A 19,239-nucleotide genomic window follows, 5' to 3' on the forward strand; every position below is an offset into this window, starting at 1 on the left:
TTGACGAGGCTGATAGAATTGCACTTGAATATTAACAAACTGTCTCTGATTTTTGGAAACTCTGTTTTTGCATATCAAATTCTAATTAAACTGGAGAAAAGAAAGAGAGATGGAGGTGGAAAAGCTGTGTGCTCTCTAAGCAGAGTGCGTGAAAGGAAAGTGCATGGAAATTAGGGATTGAGGGGTTTCTGGGACGGGGAGACAAGGTACCGCAAAAGTGCTTCCTCTGGATCAAGACTGCCTTATCTGAGATGTTGCACGCTAATACTGCTAAGACAAACTAATTAGAAATGTGTCTATTTGTGACATATCTCTCTTTCTGTATCCAAGTTATTCCAATTCATTTCTGGCACTGGGGCTGAACTGAGTTTTATTCTACACAGAAATAAATCTATTATATGTTTGTCTTCTCTTGAAATTATGCCTCATCCATCTACCTCTCTCCATTCTGCTACATCTTTGCATCAGTCAGGAATCCACTTGGTAGATGTTGGACTGGGAATACAGTTGAAGTTGCTCTCTTGGCTTTCCTTTGATGACTAGGCATTGGTCACTTACTGACCACATTGTTTGAAGAAGCATAAGCATTTTTCTTGTTTAGCCCTTTTGTGTAAATGATATCTATTACATGGTATGAATCATATTCACAGTCTTTTTCTAATTGGAAGGTAGCAGTTGCAGTAATCAGCAGTTAACTGTAAGATGTCTTCAAACTTAAAATGGGATTTGTATTGCAGAACAATGGAAAGAGTCCTCTTTGTTGGCAGTAGGTAGGTTTTATCAGGTTGTTAAAGCCAAAATGATTCCACAGCTCTATTTGAAATGGGGAAAGGCCAGAACCTTGTTTACTTAAAAAGAGTACTAATGATGGTAGAGAAATATCTTTTGGCTAATCGGGGAATTGAACATTCTTAAAATAAGATTTTGTCTTCTCCTTTCCCCGCTGATTTCCCCACTTTGTGAAATGGAATAAAAAGGCAAATAATACAACGCAGACTGAGAAAGACAATTAGACACTTTTGCATCTTTAATTAGATTTCCGGTGAAATGTTGTGGTTTTTTTGCTGAAGAAGAAAATGTCAAAGCTCTCTCAAACTCCTGAGTCAGTGCTCTTCACATCACGGTCAGTTCAGCCCAACAGAAAACGTACTACCATTAATATCTTTATAGACTGCATTTGAGACTGAGAGTTTCTATGGCATGAGAAAGACATTTTCTTAATTGACTGAATCCATATAATTGCTGCTAGATTTTACATTTGAAGTATACCATGGTGTAACGTTGTGAAAAATGAAAAACGTTCAGCGGCAACTGTTGAGGGCAACATCTTTGAGAATTCGGCAGCTTAATGCTTCTGCTGGAATTAACACGGCTCAATGAAATATGACTGGTGCTTGGCTTTTAAATCTGGAGTGAAAACATGTTCTGCGTGACTCAGGCTGAGAGAGCACTTGTCTGTGCCAGACAAACTGTAGGCTAGCACTGCAATGTCAGAGAGAGGGTAAACGCTAATAAAACAGATTTTTGCAAGAAGAGAGCACTCCAGTGAGGCTGGTTGACTTTAACAGAAAAAAGCCCCCACATAATGCTCCAAATATTAACACATCCAAACAAATAATGACAAATGGAAATGTGTTTACCATACACAGATGAAGAGTATCTTTGTTTGTGTGTTTGTTTGTATATGTGTGTGTGTTATGAAGGGCTGGGGTCACTTAAATCTATTAGATAACAAAAATATTATTCCTCATGCACTCTGTAAACATTTTGCACGCCAATAAATTATGCAGAGACCCAATGACTGGTTTAAAATCATACTTAGCAAGTGTTGCTCTGCAGCAATGTTTTCACTGACATTCAGGGGCCGATGTCATTGCGGGACTGTGATTGGCTGAGCGGTGACCCGTCGTGTGACTTAGCAATGTCTCCTTGGAACGCTGCCACATTCGTAAAGTTACGGCAGCATGTCGTTGAAAATTACAGACACATAAAAACTGGGATTGCAGAACTCCATAAGTACGAAAGCTCAATTAACTTTTAAGCAGATCTGCCATTATAAGGGTCTTCACAGAAACATGTCAACCTGAGGAATCAAATAAACTGAGAATTGAGATTTTCTGTGTTTTTGGAGTGTCACTGTCCCAGTTTCAATGTTGAAGCACATTTGTCTTTGCTTTGCTGAAGATATATTTTCCTAGTGATTTAGTACTACTTAACTATATACTACTCCGGACTATGAGAGGTCCCTTGTATAAGTCGAACCCGAAAGTCCTACACTTGCCATTAGAAAAAACAAAAAACTTGATAGAATGCTTGGTAATTGTCTTAAACTCAAACTGAGATAAATCTGATGACATCAACAGGTTTATTTTGGCCTGAGTCCCCCACAGATAAGCATCCAGATGTTTTCATTTTATTTAATTTCTTAAATGTATTTTTGTCCCAGCCCCAGTGTGTGTATAAGTGAGCGCTGTGTGAAATGTTTCAGATTTGCTGTCCAGCAGTCGGCTTAGTGGCTGCTCTCCACATTTCCCCATCCTTCATCTATGTGAGACCGCTCAGGTCACTCAGCTGGTGTGCTGTCTTAGACACAGACACACACTCGGTGCATATTTCTGCCCTTTTTACTAGTCGACACCTGGCAGGGGCAGCAGGAGGCTGTTAACGGCTTAAACCCCTGGCAGATCTTTTTAATTCAGAGAACTCCGGTCCTAAGACTGGATCACAGCCCAATGATATACGAGGTGGCGGAAACTCGTTTGCCTGCCATTAAGATATGCCAAGAGTGTTTGGCGGATAGTGAGAGCAGCTGGCGCCGTTGACAGGGGCCGACTAAGTGGCCCGGACCTTCTGAAAAAGAGCAGCAGGGATCAATAGGGCAGCTCCTCCACTGCAGTGGCAGGAGCTCTTGGATGGCTGTTACATCCCTCTTGACATCATGAATCATGCTAAACTGTATTTGCGTATATGTGTATCTGACAGGAAAAGAAATGGCGAGTGAAGGTGATGAACATTAAGCTTTAACAGAGGAGCAGAAGGAGAAAATACACACAAAACATCATCATGGTTTTTTTTACATGGAAAACACTCCCACCCACACTCGCTCAAAATCAGCACTTTTTTTTTGTTTTGTTTTTTTGTTTTTTACCAAAACATGAAGCTCAATTCCTCAAACTGAAGATACATTTCCAGAGAGGTAATACATTCATTCCAAGCAATGGTGATGCAGATTACAATATCTTGATAGAATGGACCAACAGATGAAGTACTTCATGGCTAAAACCTGAGTTATTCCAAAGTATTTCCATATGAAACTGCACAACAATGCACATCAAAAATAAATGATGCATCATTATTCTCATATAGAGTGTTATTTGCATGACTAAAGCTATGCTAATATATTCATGTGATATATACACACATCGACACATGGATTATTTATGTATATGTATGTCTCCGGGGTCTGAGAGGTCCAGTCTAATCACAGAACCACATTATGGCAGAATGAGATTTTTCTGAAGCCCATAAGCCTCTGAAAATGTGTCTTTGCGATAGAGGGGTGAACGAAATGACCTTTTTTTTTTTCTTTTTTTTTACACGTATGAATTTTTGTTTCTCCTTTGCTTTCAAGAGGCAAAGTGAGGTGGTGTCTAATACTTGGACAGCCCAGTTGTTTCCGCTCTTTCCTAATTGTTTTCCTTTGTGTATTGTTTCGGCCCTTTTTGTTAGTCTTGAGGAGGAGCTGAGGCACGGCATTATTTAGCTTGTCTTCAGCCTCCTCAATCCTGCCTGCCTTCCCATCCTCCTCTTCTCCCAGTCCTCTCCAGGATGAAAGCAGGTATGAGTGTTTATAGTTGACGGGTCGAGCGCTATAGTTGAGCAAATGTTCAGTCATTGGATCACTTTTAAACAGGTTCCTCGTGGCACTGGGGGGGCTCCGCTGCGCCCATTATCCAAGTTTCTTTGTCACAAAAACTCCTCATAGTCCAAGAGTTTGGAGTGCTGGCGGGTCTTCCAAAGCCGGTAGAGGCGGAAGTCGAAGTACATCTCAATCATCTCTTTGCCTGGATTGGGAAACGAGACAGGAAAATGATTAATCACACATTTAAGGATTAAGAAAGATAGCAGAATATAAAATGTAACCATTTTCCATATAAGCTCACTAAGACTTCCAAGCTCTTGAGGTCATGGATTTTCTTGAGGTCGATTTATTTTGAAACTAGTTAATTCTGGGGACCTTGAAAAAAATCCAACTCCAGGTCTATTTTAATCTTGATAAGTTGCTTATTTTTTAATGGTTTGGGTTCAGAATTTGTACTGAAATCATTCATGTAAATAGTTGTTGCTGAATGTTTTACAGTAATAAATAAAAGACCAAGACAGAGTCTATCTTTTATTATTAATTTATATCTTGCATATTTCTTTATTTTATCTCAACAACATTGTAATTATGACTATTATTAAAATAGGCCTTCCCAAAACTTTACTGATATTTTGACTATACTGTAAGGGAGGGATATTTTTCTGTAACCTTAAGAGATTGGGATAGACATACATTAAAGATGTTAATTGGTCAATAATTCATACTTTTCTGAAAATATTTGAATTTATCCTGTAGGATTTTGCAAGGTCCAATGAATTTAAAAATAAGTTTTCCCATGAATTTCTTCTAGAAAGCCATGACATTAACTAAGATGTCCGGAATGAACCCTTTCCCTAATCTTAACTAAGATCAGTGCGTGCCTAACTATAACCATCCAAACATGTATCATGCTTCAGCTGCTATAAACGGATATTGTTAAAGATAGCGTTTGCCAATACAAAGAATATCAACACTTTCAAGATCATGACTTGGATCTTTTGCATTTTGAAACGTCTTATCAAACCATGTTCATGTTTTTGAACAATGGAGAAGCTGTTTGAGTAAATCCCTCCTCTACATGTTAATGATAGACAGCAATTGGTCTTTCGTATGCATCATGTGTGTGCACGTGCTTGTGAAATCACAATGCAAGTGTGGGTCTGTTTGATCTGTGTGTTGGGGTGTTTTGTTCATACCCACCCTGTGCAGACAGCTCCAGCGGCGACCCGAACTCGACAGAATAAGGCCTCATCAGATTCTTCAGTTTCTGGAACAGCTGTTGGGTCGAGATAAGCAAGCAAACACCAATTAATCCTACTGCACTCGGATACACTCGCAGCAGGGAAGCCTGCATCTTCATACACAACACACACTCAGACACAAACATAACAACACACTCAAGAACGGCTATGACTCCTGCATTACCGCCAAAGACGTGCACATTCTTGAGCAGGTAACAAGGAAGTATAAACTGCAAAGCATTCATTTTTTTCTGTTTGTCTTCGTATGACCTCTGTGCTGTAAATTTCCCCTCTGTGGGACAAAATTCTGATTCTGCTTTTCCATGAAACAGCAGAACTTCTTAAAGCTTCTCCGTCTTATTCATGTAAAGGAAAAATATCAAAATCAAGGCCGTGAACTTGTATATAAGAGTCTTTGGCAGCGAGTGCAAGTGTTTTTTTTATACCTCAATATGAAATTTAGACTGCTTCCAGCTTTGAAATATTCTGGAACTGTTGGAACAAACATTTGAAGACTTTAATGGCATTTATTTTCCAAAATCTTTTTTCATTATTCAATCAGTCAAGTAAATCAATTACTAAAAAGTATCATCAATTGCAGCCCAAATTACATAATGATTGTTTAGTTGGAGCATTACAGTTATTTTGGGTTTCTCAGTAATGTATTCTGCTGTCTCACAGACACGTGCACATTAAAAATGTAAGCTGACTGATTTCTTGCTCCAATTTGGTCACGCGGGATACCCCTGTCAAAGAAATGAAAGGCCAAATGCGCTTTTGTGTTTCACTTCGTGATGACAAAATGGAGGTGGCGATGAAAAGAGCAGCTTTTATTCCTTGTGTTTGCTTTGAAAAAGTTAAAAGAACATGGCTTCGTGCCAGATGTGGAAGAGCGAATGTTTGGGGAAACGCAGGCGGTGTGCCTACTCTGTAGTGCAGAGAGCTGGAGGCAAATAACAAATTGCACATGCACTTCGAGGGTTTGACGGTGCAGTGCATTGCCCTGGCCGTTGGAGAATTGAGGATTACTTCTTGCGTGGAATGTAATTCGCTGGAAATGACATATTGCGGATCCCGATTTGATAAATGGATATGTGTGCATTATTTTGGTGTGTGAAGTTAGCTTTTTATGTAAGACATGTTGTTGTGCTTGGACCCTATTAATGTTGGGTTGTTTCCTTGCTGTCCTCTGAGGCTATTGTCGCCAAGATTGAGGCAGAATTTGTGCTGACAAAACAACATGCTGAAAAAAAGCTCAGTGAGAAAACTAGGTCAGACTGCTTGCCTGACCTGCTCCCCTGCTGCTCTGCTTCTTCAGCCTCTGTGTTCCTCCCTGCATCCTCAACACTTTGTTTCAAAACTGACATTTCCTGAATGCTTTGGATTTAGAGACTGCGATGCAGACTGCTCCAACTTTCACATGGCAGAGTTATAACTGCGGGTTTCTTCTTTTACTAAAGAGCAGAGGCACATCACCTCCCTCCCCTTATATCAGCAAATTGGAGCTCCTTTAATGTTCAGAACTGCGGCAAATGTTCATTTCTTAGATTAGATGATATTCATATCAATTAAACAACCCTAGAACAAGACAATATTATATTGGAGAGGATTATTATTACAAAATCATCTCTTGCTGTAATGAACAGGCTAGACCCCTTTGGTATTTGCTGAGTCATTTTTATTAATCATGAATAAACTAGCATGTGCTAAAACAGAGAGGGGGTGGTTTAATTGAAGTCTCTTTTAAAGTCAGCCCAGACTATTATGGCTGCAGGATGCATGTCAATATTAACAGTATAAGCTTAAATGTAAATTGTTATAACATATCAAGATTGAAGTTCTCCCAAGAGTGAGTGGGGGCAAAATTGCTGTACGTTACTTGAAACACTTAATGGCTATCATTTCAACCTCCTGTCAAGCAGCTTGAGCATGTCATGTGTATTTAAAACAACCTCCTTGTTGTTATTATTTAAGTCATGTCTGGTAAAGCTTAGTGCTGTTTGCAAGCCATTGTTTTATGCTGTCTGTAGTGCCTCCTTTGGCATTGAACCTTTCTGTTTAAAAATTGATACCACAGGGACCTAATCTGACACCATTTATGCTTTGGCAGACGGAGATGGCTGGGAGCGATAGTCTCTGTTGATAGACTTTCTCTGGCTGGTTATATGATTAAGAAAGTAAATAAAATATTAAATGTAAGAGAAAAACACCAAAAATATCTAAAACTCTTGAAGTTTAAAGACTTCCTTAGAGTTTGCATGCTGTTTTAGCACATACAATTAACTGTGTATACTATTCAGGTGACTAAACTTTTGACCATATAGTGTAGAATGGAGAATAAAGTTTGACTTGTTACAGGGTTTCTAGTAAAATGAGTTTGTACGTGTGTGTATACACTAAACAAATACTCATTAACTCTAGTCTGAATTGGATAATGTCTTGCTACCAGCGTGAAAATATCACTTTGAGATCTTGGGACCAAGCTATAAGTAAGATGAGAATCACACCAGTATTGTTGTTTTGGAATTTAAGCTTTGTTGAGGCTGCCTGTGTTTGTCTGTAGGGTTGGAGATGTCACCATGCACACTGTACTTCAGACTTCCAGACTCTCCATCAACCCCAGAGAGACTCACTTTATATAACAAAGTATTTTGGCAGACATGACTGGAACAGACAGTTAGGTCAGACAAACACCGCTGGCTATGTCGTTCCTCTGTGTGTCTGCCAGTTTGTTTGTCTGCTTTGATTTGTGTGTCTTATTGTTTGTTCCTGTCAGGTACAAAGAGGTGCATCATTACTCTGTCTGTGTGCTCTTCTGCTTTATCCAGTAACATCACACAGAGTGAGGTAATAGTCACACATGTTGAGGATGAGAGAGCTAGAAACTGAGGCAGCCAGGATGAACGTTTGTTTGGTGATGATTAGACTAACATGACACTATGAGAGTACATATTAAAGCACGGGGCAGCAAACAGGAAAGCAGGCTGGGAGAACAAAGCGAGGCAGGAGCGAGCACAAGGAAGCGCTCAATTTAACAATTGGAGACAGGGAACAAAACGTCTATACACCTCGGGCAGCCTAATTAATTAAATCAGATTGTGTGGCGAGTAAATCTGACGTTTTGAACATGTACATCAACAGAGACCTTGTCATGAATGAATTGGCAAATCTACTCTACTTGCGTCATGGTGTGCGATGGTCCCACCAGCGGAGGAATCAATGAATTGTTTGGAATCAGATTTAACCGCTGCTGTACATTGTCTGCCTGTATCCTCCAGAGAAACTGTGTTTACATTCTTTCGTTCAATGTGGGATATAGCTGTCTCATTAAATATGTAGTAACTGCCCAAAGTCATTTTGTTTACCATATTCCTTCAATGTGATAAAAGTTAATAAGTTGGCAGTGGAACAGGCCTGCTGCATATTTATTACTGAGTAATGAAATGAGAAAATAAAATGGCCTTTCTCTGATAGAACACCGACCGCCTTAGCTGACCTATCTCGGATCTTTATGTAATATCTACATAGACCTGCCATGTTGTTACAGTTTCATGGAGGTATGCATTAGCTTCAGCAGGTTGCAACCTATGCCACGTGCCTAGCTACTGCAACTTAAACACTGGAACAAAACCAGTCCATAGCTGACATGTGTGTTTAGTTTTAAATTACATTTGTATCTTCTATGAAATTCTCTTTGCTTTGCGTATCAGAATTGTCAGATTACAGTGTTATTTGGACAAAATAAATGTCCTTATATAAATATAGCTTTTTCATTCTTCGTTTCTCACAATCTGGTTGCAAACAGCTGTGATTACCAACTATTATTTATTATTGTTTTTGGGAATTGTTTTGGCTACTAAAATCGTGAAGTAGAATTGCTGTTATGGTGACACCAAATGCCGCCATCTTTTCTGTAAACTAACGTCCTCTGGCCTGAGATGTTTTTGGGGTTAAAGATGAGCTTTTGTGTTGTAGGTTGTGAAAGAGTGTGTGGTTGTGTGTCTTCTTGCGTCAGCGTCAGTTTACCTTCTCTCCGTTTGGGTTGCCAAGGACGTAGCATCCCATTATGTGGATGAGGTTGGGTTCTGGGTTGACTTTACTCATGAAGCGACTAAGCCTCCTCCAGAATCTGAACAAAAACACAAGACTTCAGTTATCACTCTTCAACAGTTCCCATGAAAGGAAATGACAAAAATGTAACCTTTAAAAAAAGATTAGCTTGCGTCAAGCACATTTTTCTTTGGTGATTAACCACTTGTACATAACAGAAGGTGAGGCTTGTGTTTCATATCTCTAAAAAATCAACTATTCAAAGATTCCCCTCAGGATAGATGCTCAATTCCTCATAAATGACAAACAATTGAGGGTTGAATCATCCCAGTGGAACATTTAAGTCAAGTGGAAGAGCTGAAATATCATTTATATTCTGAAAATGGAGAAAAGAGCATTTACATAACTAATTTGTATCAGGATCTTCAATTTTTTGAAGAGATTTATTTAGGAGTGAGCCAGTGTCGTTTCACAAAAGACATTTTTATTTGATGGAGCCCTTTTTGTGATATTGGGTGGATTAGGACTCAATGACAGTGTAGCTAAGGTTTGTTAATGATAAATAAATCCCTATTTGTTCTTACTTTGTATTTCACCCTATCTATGAACCTCATTTTTGGCTTTTCTATTTCTTGTCTGGCACCTCTACCTTCAGATAACATACTTCTCCAGATACCCAGCATCTCTCCTCTCTCAAATGTCCAAACCATCTCAATCTGGCCTCTCACTTTAGTCTCCGATCCGTCTAACCTAATCCGTCTCTCTAATATACTCAATCTTAATCCAAACCAAAAATCATAGCATTTTCAACTCTGCCACCTCCAGATTTGCCTGCTGTCTGCTCTCTGGGGGTGGGGGGTACCTCCACCTCTTCAAGCTGTCCTTACCCTGCTTCTCACAAAAGATCACAATGTCGTACATAACATAGTCCAACGAGACTGCTGCCTGATCTCCTCTGTCAACCTGTCCATCACCATTCTAAGCAAGTAAGGGCTCAGTGTTGATACTTGATGTAGGCCCACCTCCACCTTAAAATCATCTGTCACTTCTATAATGCACAGCTCACCCTTGTCGCACTACCTTTGCACATATCGTGCTCTCTAAGTCTACAATCAGACCATAGAAATCGTTCTACTACTCTTCCCGATTTACATTCTTGAATCTATCATAGCTTATGTAGTGCTCTTTCCTGGCTTCAAAAGCTAAAGTTACAAGGTAAAAATGTCCTCTTGCTTGCTCTATCTTTAATATTTTATTGCACAAATTTAAAATGCGAAGCGTATCTGAGATGGAGAGAAAGTGTTGCTTTTAGCTTGCATAAAAAATATAAGATAATATTTGTAAAATAACCCCAATGATAACTTACTGGCTCATGTCCTCTTCCTTTTCCACCTTCGCAAAAGTTGCCACTTTATTCTTCAGTAAATACAGATGACCAGGTCCTCCCTAACAAACACACGCAGGAATGAAACACATTACATACAATCACAGCAGCTAGTTTTCTTTAATTATATATAAAGATGGTACCTGTTACTTGTCATATGCACTGTATTCATTTACACATAAACCCATGTATCACAAATAAATGTACAATTTTACATTAAATGCAGTATTAGTTTAATACCTGACAAAAGATGAGCATCCTCCAGAACTTGCTTCCTCTCCTGTAAGCTGTGAGCTTCTTCTCTATTTCCTCTGGGAAAGAAAAAAGGTTTGTATTGATGTGACCAACAAGGACAGATAGCATAAAGAACATGAAAAGAGGCAAGTGACAATGTAGACAAAGGAAACCTCTGGAAGGGTGAGTTCTAGGACAGTAATGTGAGACATCAGAGGCACTAATGGAATAAATCATTCAACAGTGTCACAGCAAAAAACAGGTCAATAAAACACAGAAAAATGGACACCTGAAATCTATCCGTGTCAGTTATTCATTGACATCCTCAAGGCAACAAAGGGTCCTTTCTGAATGATTTAAAAAAAACAAACATATTTAGGTAATTTTGCAGCATGTAAGCTGATTCCAAATGAACAGAGCCATTGAGCCACACATTATCAAAGAGATTTACTGTAGGAGAAGTTCAGCCTGTAACTGTTTGTTTTTTTACCTTTAACCCCTACTGTGTGACTCGGAGTTCAGACTCCATTCCTCAGGCAAACTGCTGCACAGTCCAGGCAAGACTAGAGGGGATTGATTTTACAGACAGTAGGTCTTATACATCTGTCGTGGCTCTATATTTTATAATCAGCGTGTCTTTGTACTCCTTCAACTCATTCTATCTGGACTATTTTTACCCAAAATCATGTGATTGTGAGTTTCATATTTAATCATCTTAATATGAGATTATGTGATTTAAGTAGATTATTTCATTCATTTTACTTACTGTTGGGATTACGTTTTTATTGAATATTTTAGGCAGATGCTAACAGAAAACAAAAATGTTTACTCACCCAAAATATCATCAAATGTTGCATGTTCATGGTCCTAAAGAAAAACGCATCAAAAAACATTGTCATTTTATATTGTATATACTGTAGTTGTTTGTGCTTAGTATGTCAATATTTTTTCAAGGACATTCCAATGATTGAGTGTTTTTTGACTCACATAGAGGATGGGGATGATGGAAGGGTCATCCCTGCGGATTATAGTGGGAACGTACTCCGCCTTTGGGACTTTAGAAGAGATCAGCTGAAGGTGAAGGAGGCCAAGGATAGATTTAGTAAGGTGGGAGAGAAGGAAAAAAGGACAAAATCAAGTATGGGTTCAGAGAAATGAGAGGAAAGGGGAAAAGAGCAAACCTCATCACACTCATGCCTGCAGGGAATGTACAGCTCCATACATTATTCAGAGTGAGATGGTATAGAATACATTAGGGGCGTTCAAAATAAATGTATGACCCCGGGATTTAGCTAATTTTATTAAGATTTCATTTCCTAAAACTATTACTTTTATTGTGCCCAGTTTACAAGGGATGCTTTTGAGCTGCAACAACTCCAGAGCCTGCCTTTTTAAACACTCAACTTAGTTCAGTTCACTAGGGGGAGTAGTTATATAATATCTGTGGCATTGAGCCTTTAACCATCGAAACCCCCATGATTTTATTTCACAGTCAACACCATTACATTTTTCATTTTTGAAATGCACTATCAGTCTGATGTATTATCATTATTAATATTAGTGAAGTCTCCCTACTCGAAATTGTGGAGTGTTGTATTTGAAATGAACATGAGCATTTAAAAGCAAGAGAGGGTCTGACAAAAAGTGCTTAGTGTGTTGCATTGTGGGGAATATCGGAAACAGAGTTTTGTGGATTTGATTTATTGCGGCCTTCAAACGGATCCTGTGATCTCATGGTCACAATGCGGGAAGTTGATTGGCTTGGCGTTCAAAGTGGTTCAATTGTGAGCATAGCACTGCCAGGCAATGATATCGTGGAGATTGGAAACATTACTGTTGGAGTCAAGTGGAGCTAAAAATTGGGTAATATAATGCAGGAAATATAAAGGCTTAATGGCTGTGTAAAAAAAGATGAAGACTTAGAAATATTTACAATTTTCCGCAAAATCCACAAAGAAATGTACTTCAATTGCTTCCACCATTTCTGAAGAGAATCCGAACTTGGTGCTTTCAGAAAATAGGCAGGTACAAGGTTGTAAATACTGCAAGAGGTTGGCATGTGGACTCTCTTTGCTCTTTTTACTTTGATTCAGAACATATTTGAAATCCATTCCCTGTAAGTCAGTCAACTTCAAGTGTGATTAGAAATTCTTGTAAACTACTGATCTCTTACCATGATTTTGGGAGGTACAAAGTCGTCCCCTTCACAGGCCAGCCGCTCCATCTCTCTCTCCTCCTCCCAGTCTAAATTATCATCTTGGCCTCCTTCATCTAAAGTACCACAGGATGTCTGCAGGTCTCCGCCTAGAAGAGAATAATACCACACCTGTGAGCAAAAACACTGAAGATAATAGGTTTTAGGTAGGAGTGTTCTTGAGAGGCAAGAAAGGTGACAAAGAAATTGAAAATCTGGGAGTGAAAGGACAGGTCCAGGAAGTGTAGAGGAGTGATTGCGGAGGAGACGAAACAGGAAGGAGTTGGTTATAATGGTGGTGACATAAAAAAAATGACAGATTGAGGAAGGAAAGAGGAGACAGCTGGCAGAAGGAGAAAGAGGAGTGATGGTGAGTGAGCAGGACTTCTTGCATCACCTAAGAAAAAAAACTTGGAAAATTAGGAAGGAAAGGAGTTGTATCAAAATGTTCTTTTTTGAAATGTTATCATAACGTGTACACACGTGTACATTTTTATTTTAATGTTGAAAAATATTAACTGAATCTTACTTTGATGAGTTAACATCCCATAAAAATGGTCAAATATAATCTTTTCACTTTCAGAAATAAGAAATATCAATGAAATGACTTAGATTTATATTGTAATAATGCATAATATTATTAAAGAATCCAGCATTAAAGAATCCACATATATTGATAAAACATTCTGAACCTTCAACAAGTCTTCAAATCTAAAAAAAACTATATGCAGAACATTTTTCAAATTTGACTTTGACTGAAAAATATTTTGACTCCAATGTTATTTCAGTATTCCGTTCGCCTGTTTGTTTTATCATTTATAGACGCGACCGCGGAAGTGGCAGAGATACTCAGTGGCATATTAGCTTGTCATTCAATTAACCTCTGTTTGGCCTCTGTATAACTTTGTAAAATCGTGTGAGACACCTGTTGAATAATTTCCTCGAAGGAGATTTAATAGTGTCAAACTCCTTCAATTATTATATTACTTCAGCATGAGGAGAGAATACAACTTATTGTTTGATTTTGACTCAACTGAGCACAGTGTTCAGGTGTGCTATTAATACATACACTTGTTTGCATTTACCGTTATAGAAAACAAAAATGGGACATTATGTTATTAGGATTTTAGGTTATGTGAGGATATGTCAAAAACAAAACAATGAAAATCATGCTTGTATCACCCTATATTAATCAATAACAGCAAAGCTGAAGTAAAAAGATTTAGGCAATATCTTTTGTAAAGCAGCTAATAAAAAGATTGTAAAGGTACCAAGGGGGAAATATTATTTTGAGAAGGAAGAATGAAAAAAGAGAAAATAACAACAGAAATTGGTGATTAATGTCACTCCTCCAGAGAACAATACCTTTCCCTCAGGAAACAGGGAAGAAAGAGGTATCAGCTACACCATTAGAATGTCATCAACATCTCATTTATCTTTCATCACACTCTGAAACACAGAAACACTGAAGATGAAGGTGGAGAAAAACATAAAACCACAGACACCAACATAGACAAACATTACATGCAATCAGTGTGGGTTGTAACCCACATTTAAAAGCCTTTTAGATACACTTAGACACACGGTCCTTGCCTTGACATTTGAACCAGCGGACACACTCAGACTGAGACACACACTCCAGTTTGAAAGACATACTCACAGAAAGAGAGAGCATCACAAAGTTGAAGAAAGACCCACGGTTATAGGGAGACAGATGGACAGGGTCAGAGTCAACAGCAGGGACAGTCAGTTTGTACGTGTGATGGAGGGTTTTCTGTGTAAGTGTCTTTGGATTGTTATGTGTGTGTTAACTGTCCTTGATCTGTCAAAACATGGAGCTGAGCTATAAAACCGTGATGGCAAAATGTCACCTTACAGTTTACTGTCGAATCACAAGTCCTGTGTGGCTGTTTGTACACACTTGATGTTAAGTGGCTTTAACCTTCAAGTACCTAAATCACCATTGAAAACACTGACAACCAGAATGGCACCCGGAGAGTACAGACCTCTTCAAAGGTTGGCTTAAGTGAAAAATGTCATGTTTCCACCGTGTGATTCAGAACTTCAGAAAATAACTGGGTTCCTTCTAAGGTCGTACTACTTCCTTGAACTAAGTTTAACGAAAATTGGGACTGTTGTTTTTCCACGATCCTGCTGAAAAAGAAACCAACGAACCAAATGAAGAACATTACCTTCTTGACTTTTGTTTTGTAATTAGCTGAGGGAGGAAATAAATAACTTGAGTGGTATCATAAGAGAAAAAGTACACATTTTTTGTCTATTGATGCATATAAAATTAGGATATTTTCCAATCTGGGAATTATTAAATAAAACATTTGTTCTTACTATGCAGAGGTGGGAATTAACGTAAATACATTAAGAGTTTTGAGATACTTGTACTTCACTTGAGTATTTCCATTTCGTGCTACTTTGTACTTCTATTCCACTACAATTTAGAGATGAATCGTGTACTGCTACTCCACTACTATTTATTTTGTAGCTATAGTTACTTTGCAGATTTGGATTAGTGATGTGAAATATAATTAACACCTAAATCAGACTTTACTTACACCTGGAGTAAATTCAATTATTGATTGCAGGACTTTTACTTGTAAGAGGGTATTCCTTCAATCTGGTACTTATACTTTACTTAAGTACAAGATCTGAGTACTTTTCCCAACTCTGATACTGAAGTGCCATACTCCACTTTGCATTATTTTTGACCGGTTGACCATTATTTAAGCCCAGAGATGATCTGGCCTCATTCCATCGGTTGTCTCGTGTATCGAAGTGCTGATTACCACATCATTTTCAGAGCTGACACATGCTGCTAAGTGGCTTTCAACCGTGTATGAGCCACCTGTGTATGGAATACATTAATGACAAAAGTACTGAGTAAGCACAAAGCAAATTGAAGTTGTAATCAATCTGCCAGGCTATTATTTATAATAACTGTACATTATGCATTGTTTAAATGCACCAGCTGCAGCAGTTTTGGTGGATTATTAATACTGTAAAAGAATACGTTTTTACCTTGCACTATTGTAATATTTAGGGAATGAGTATGCATGCTAGGAAAACAAACTGGCAACGAGTCCACAACAGACAATCATTTTCACACCCTTTACGTGTGATTTGGTTACTTCAGAGTTAAAGCCTGCTTCCAAGTATTTAAATTGCACCATTTTTGTCTGCTCCACTGAGTGTGTGTCAGCGTCTGTGTGTAGATGGATGTGTGTTAGTACATGTTAACTCACTGTCTCTGGGTTCATGCTGAGAGTCATTCTTGACAGGGGTTGGGTCACTCCAGGAGCGGCTGAAACTCTTCGATCTACGCTCAGCGAATGCTAGTGCAGGCGGGGAGAGATTGTCACACAAACACACACCACACTCGCACTAAACAGCCCGCAAAGTCACCTTTTTTTCCTGCACACTCACCACCTAAAACACATATGTGAATACACGGATGCAGCTCACATATTTTGTGCACATAGGATGTCACCCCATCTCGGCACAAACAAACACCTGCATGAAACACACACATACAGTATGCCGACAATCTCGAACTCCATAAAGGATCCTGCTTCTTATCTTAAGGATGGACTTAAAGGTCTTTCTTTGTTTCACAGATATACTGAGCCTTGATAAAATCTGCTTTGCTTTGAAGAGTAATAAATGGAATATTTTTAAACTACGTTAAAGTATTTGACACAGTTAATCAACAGTGTCCCTCAAGGCGGACTTTTTTTTTTTTGCTGCTGCTTGTTCTTTTCAAGTAAAACATATTTTCATTAGCCAGAAACACTCATAAGGTCACGTTAAAGGCCTTTTGGATATTTCAAGGGCCGGCTTTAGAAAATAACTGATTATGACATGAAAACATTTTGTCCTGTTTTGTGTCACAAAAACCCTTGAAACTCGATGATTCTGTGATGACTTCACTTAGTCAACACTGCAGCATTGGGTCCTTGTTCTCTGACCATGAGTCTGTAACCCAAAGGTATGCAGAGAAGCGAGAACAAATCGTGTTGAATAAGAAAATTGCTCCTCACAGCAGGGGAGCTTCATAAGATTTAGGGTTTAAATAAATGTCTACTTTATAGGGCAACATTAAACACTCAGTGAGTTACAATAATAGGCGACAAATTTGGGTTACAATTGGGTTCAGGGTTGTCTGCCAAAACGTTTTTTTCGCATCACAAAATTATGGCCTTCACGCCTGAAATAATCACAGGCCACTAACACATTTCCATTGTGACCTTATAATGCTGAACAAGGAACATCTTGTTAACATTCATAGTGCTTTGACATTCAGCACATGCTTTATAATCTTATCACGTGTCCTCTTCTTAAATTACCTGTCATATTAACGATGCATCTTAATTTGGCATAAATGAAATGGTAAGCAATGTTTTTATTTGCTGGGGCGTAGAATTACACTCAAACTGCTCTCGAAGCCACATCTAATCTGTAGATTTTAGTTTTTTTCCCGTTGTGTTTGAATACAGACACACACTCCTCCATTGTTACAAATCATCACTTTGATTTTTGCCTTTTAAAAGAAGATATGTATTTGCCATCTTTTGTCTTGAATCTTTACAACCAACCCAACAAAGACCCGGAACATTCAAAGCGATGCAACAGGAAAGGACCACCAACACACTTGTATAGCAAGACTCATATTGCTGTATAATTAACACAATCACGTACACACACACACACATACTGATAAACACATAATCCTCAAGTGATTCAATATTACGGTTCATAATCCCAATAAAAGCAGGCACGCTTTGGTGCCACACGCGTGCAATAAACACACCAGAAAACAAACAGAAAAACAGATGATGGCGAGGTGAAAAACACAACAGTTAGATTGAGCAAACATATCAGCCACACACACACACACACACACACACACACACACACACACACACACACACACACACACACACACACACACACACACACACACACACACACACACACACACACACACACACATCTCTGACTCACTCTGTGCTTTCATCCTCCTGCTGCCCACCATCCGAAGATGCTTCCGGAAGTTCCTGTGGGTAGGGAAATGAAAGCATGCGAGGGATAACAGAGGAACGAGGAAGACCCAAAACGTAAAAAAGAGAAGGAGGAAAGAGGGAGGGGTGGGCGGGAAACGACAAAGCCAGGGAAGACAAGTAGGAGAGTTTAGTGTCAAGCTTCTGTCTCTAGGTTAAAAAAGAGATAATTATAGGTAAATATATTCATTTTATTGTCACTGTGAGTAGAAAATACTTGTCACAGGAGCAGTGTGGGTGTAATGTACCACACTGCCAAAGTACCGCTCTTCATCCTTTTACAGTGTGGATTTAATGACACTCATTCACGTAGCAACAGCCAAAAGGGAAACACTTTTTAGTGTTTTATAGGTTTCAGTGCGTCAGAGTGAGGTTATTTAATCAATAATTATTTTGGTGAAAAATCATTGACTGTTGACATTGACAGCAATGTCTTTTTTTCCAAATGAATTACTAACATTTGTATAAAAAAGTAATTAATGAAGGATAGCAACTTTTACGTATAAAGCAAGATGTTGCGCATTTAATAACAAGATCCTAAACATCCTATACACAGTTTAATTATAATCATTGTTATAACAGATGAAAACTTAGACATCTTTTATGTTCTGTGCTCTCATCAGCTGCTTCAAACAATCAAGCTAAATCCACATGCCTCTGCTCCTTAATATAAACCCACATTTATTACAATGCATTACAATGCTCCATTAAACCCTGTCTGCAAGAGGCCAATGGTGATCCATCATCCTGGTAATACTCTGTATCTTTGTAAACGATATTCTTCTTACTTTAATTAACCGTTTGTTAAAATGTTTTATAAGATTTATTTTAATAACCACAGTGTGGAGGTCAGACAGAAGCAGAGCACTTTTGTTATTTTACTGTTAAGTCCTGCGTCATAACTATTTTCACATCGGTGCTTTGTCTCACCACAATGGTATATCTGTGAAACATGTGCGAGTCTATTCGGGTCCTACCCTTGTTACAGGATCAAACGGGAAAAAAATATACGTCTGTGGTCCTGAGTACTCAAAGCCTGTTTTCCTCATTATTCAAATGTAGTTATACAAATTAACTGCTGCATCTCATTGAGGCTAATCATAGGCTAATGATGCTCTTCGATGGAAAAATAATTCTCAGTTGAGAACTGTGGTGTCAGCTGGAGAGGGTAACATTGTTGATGTCTGTATGCTCCCAAGATA

General features: G+C 38.6%; 1 protein-coding gene across 1 annotated transcript in view; it reads right to left on the reverse strand.

Annotated features, from left to right (window-relative positions):
- Positions 1-1,045: 1,045 nt before the first annotated feature.
- nsmfa (NMDA receptor synaptonuclear signaling and neuronal migration factor a) overlaps positions 1,046-19,239 on the reverse strand; it is a 37,409-nt gene continuing 19,215 nt past the window's right edge. The window contains 10 exon segments of the mRNA XM_063889039.1: positions 1,046-4,064; positions 5,063-5,138; positions 9,130-9,232; positions 10,520-10,599; positions 10,778-10,848; positions 11,605-11,638; positions 11,759-11,842; positions 12,945-13,075; positions 16,223-16,312; positions 17,982-18,034. Coding sequence (XP_063745109.1) covers positions 3,967-4,064; positions 5,063-5,138; positions 9,130-9,232; positions 10,520-10,599; positions 10,778-10,848; positions 11,605-11,638; positions 11,759-11,842; positions 12,945-13,075; positions 16,223-16,312; positions 17,982-18,034 — 820 coding nt within the window. The 3' untranslated portion in view covers positions 1,046-3,966.

Source organism: Eleginops maclovinus, chromosome 8 (assembly GCF_036324505.1).
Source record: "Eleginops maclovinus isolate JMC-PN-2008 ecotype Puerto Natales chromosome 8, JC_Emac_rtc_rv5, whole genome shotgun sequence".
NCBI classification, from domain to species: Eukaryota; Metazoa; Chordata; class Actinopteri; order Perciformes; family Eleginopidae; genus Eleginops; species Eleginops maclovinus.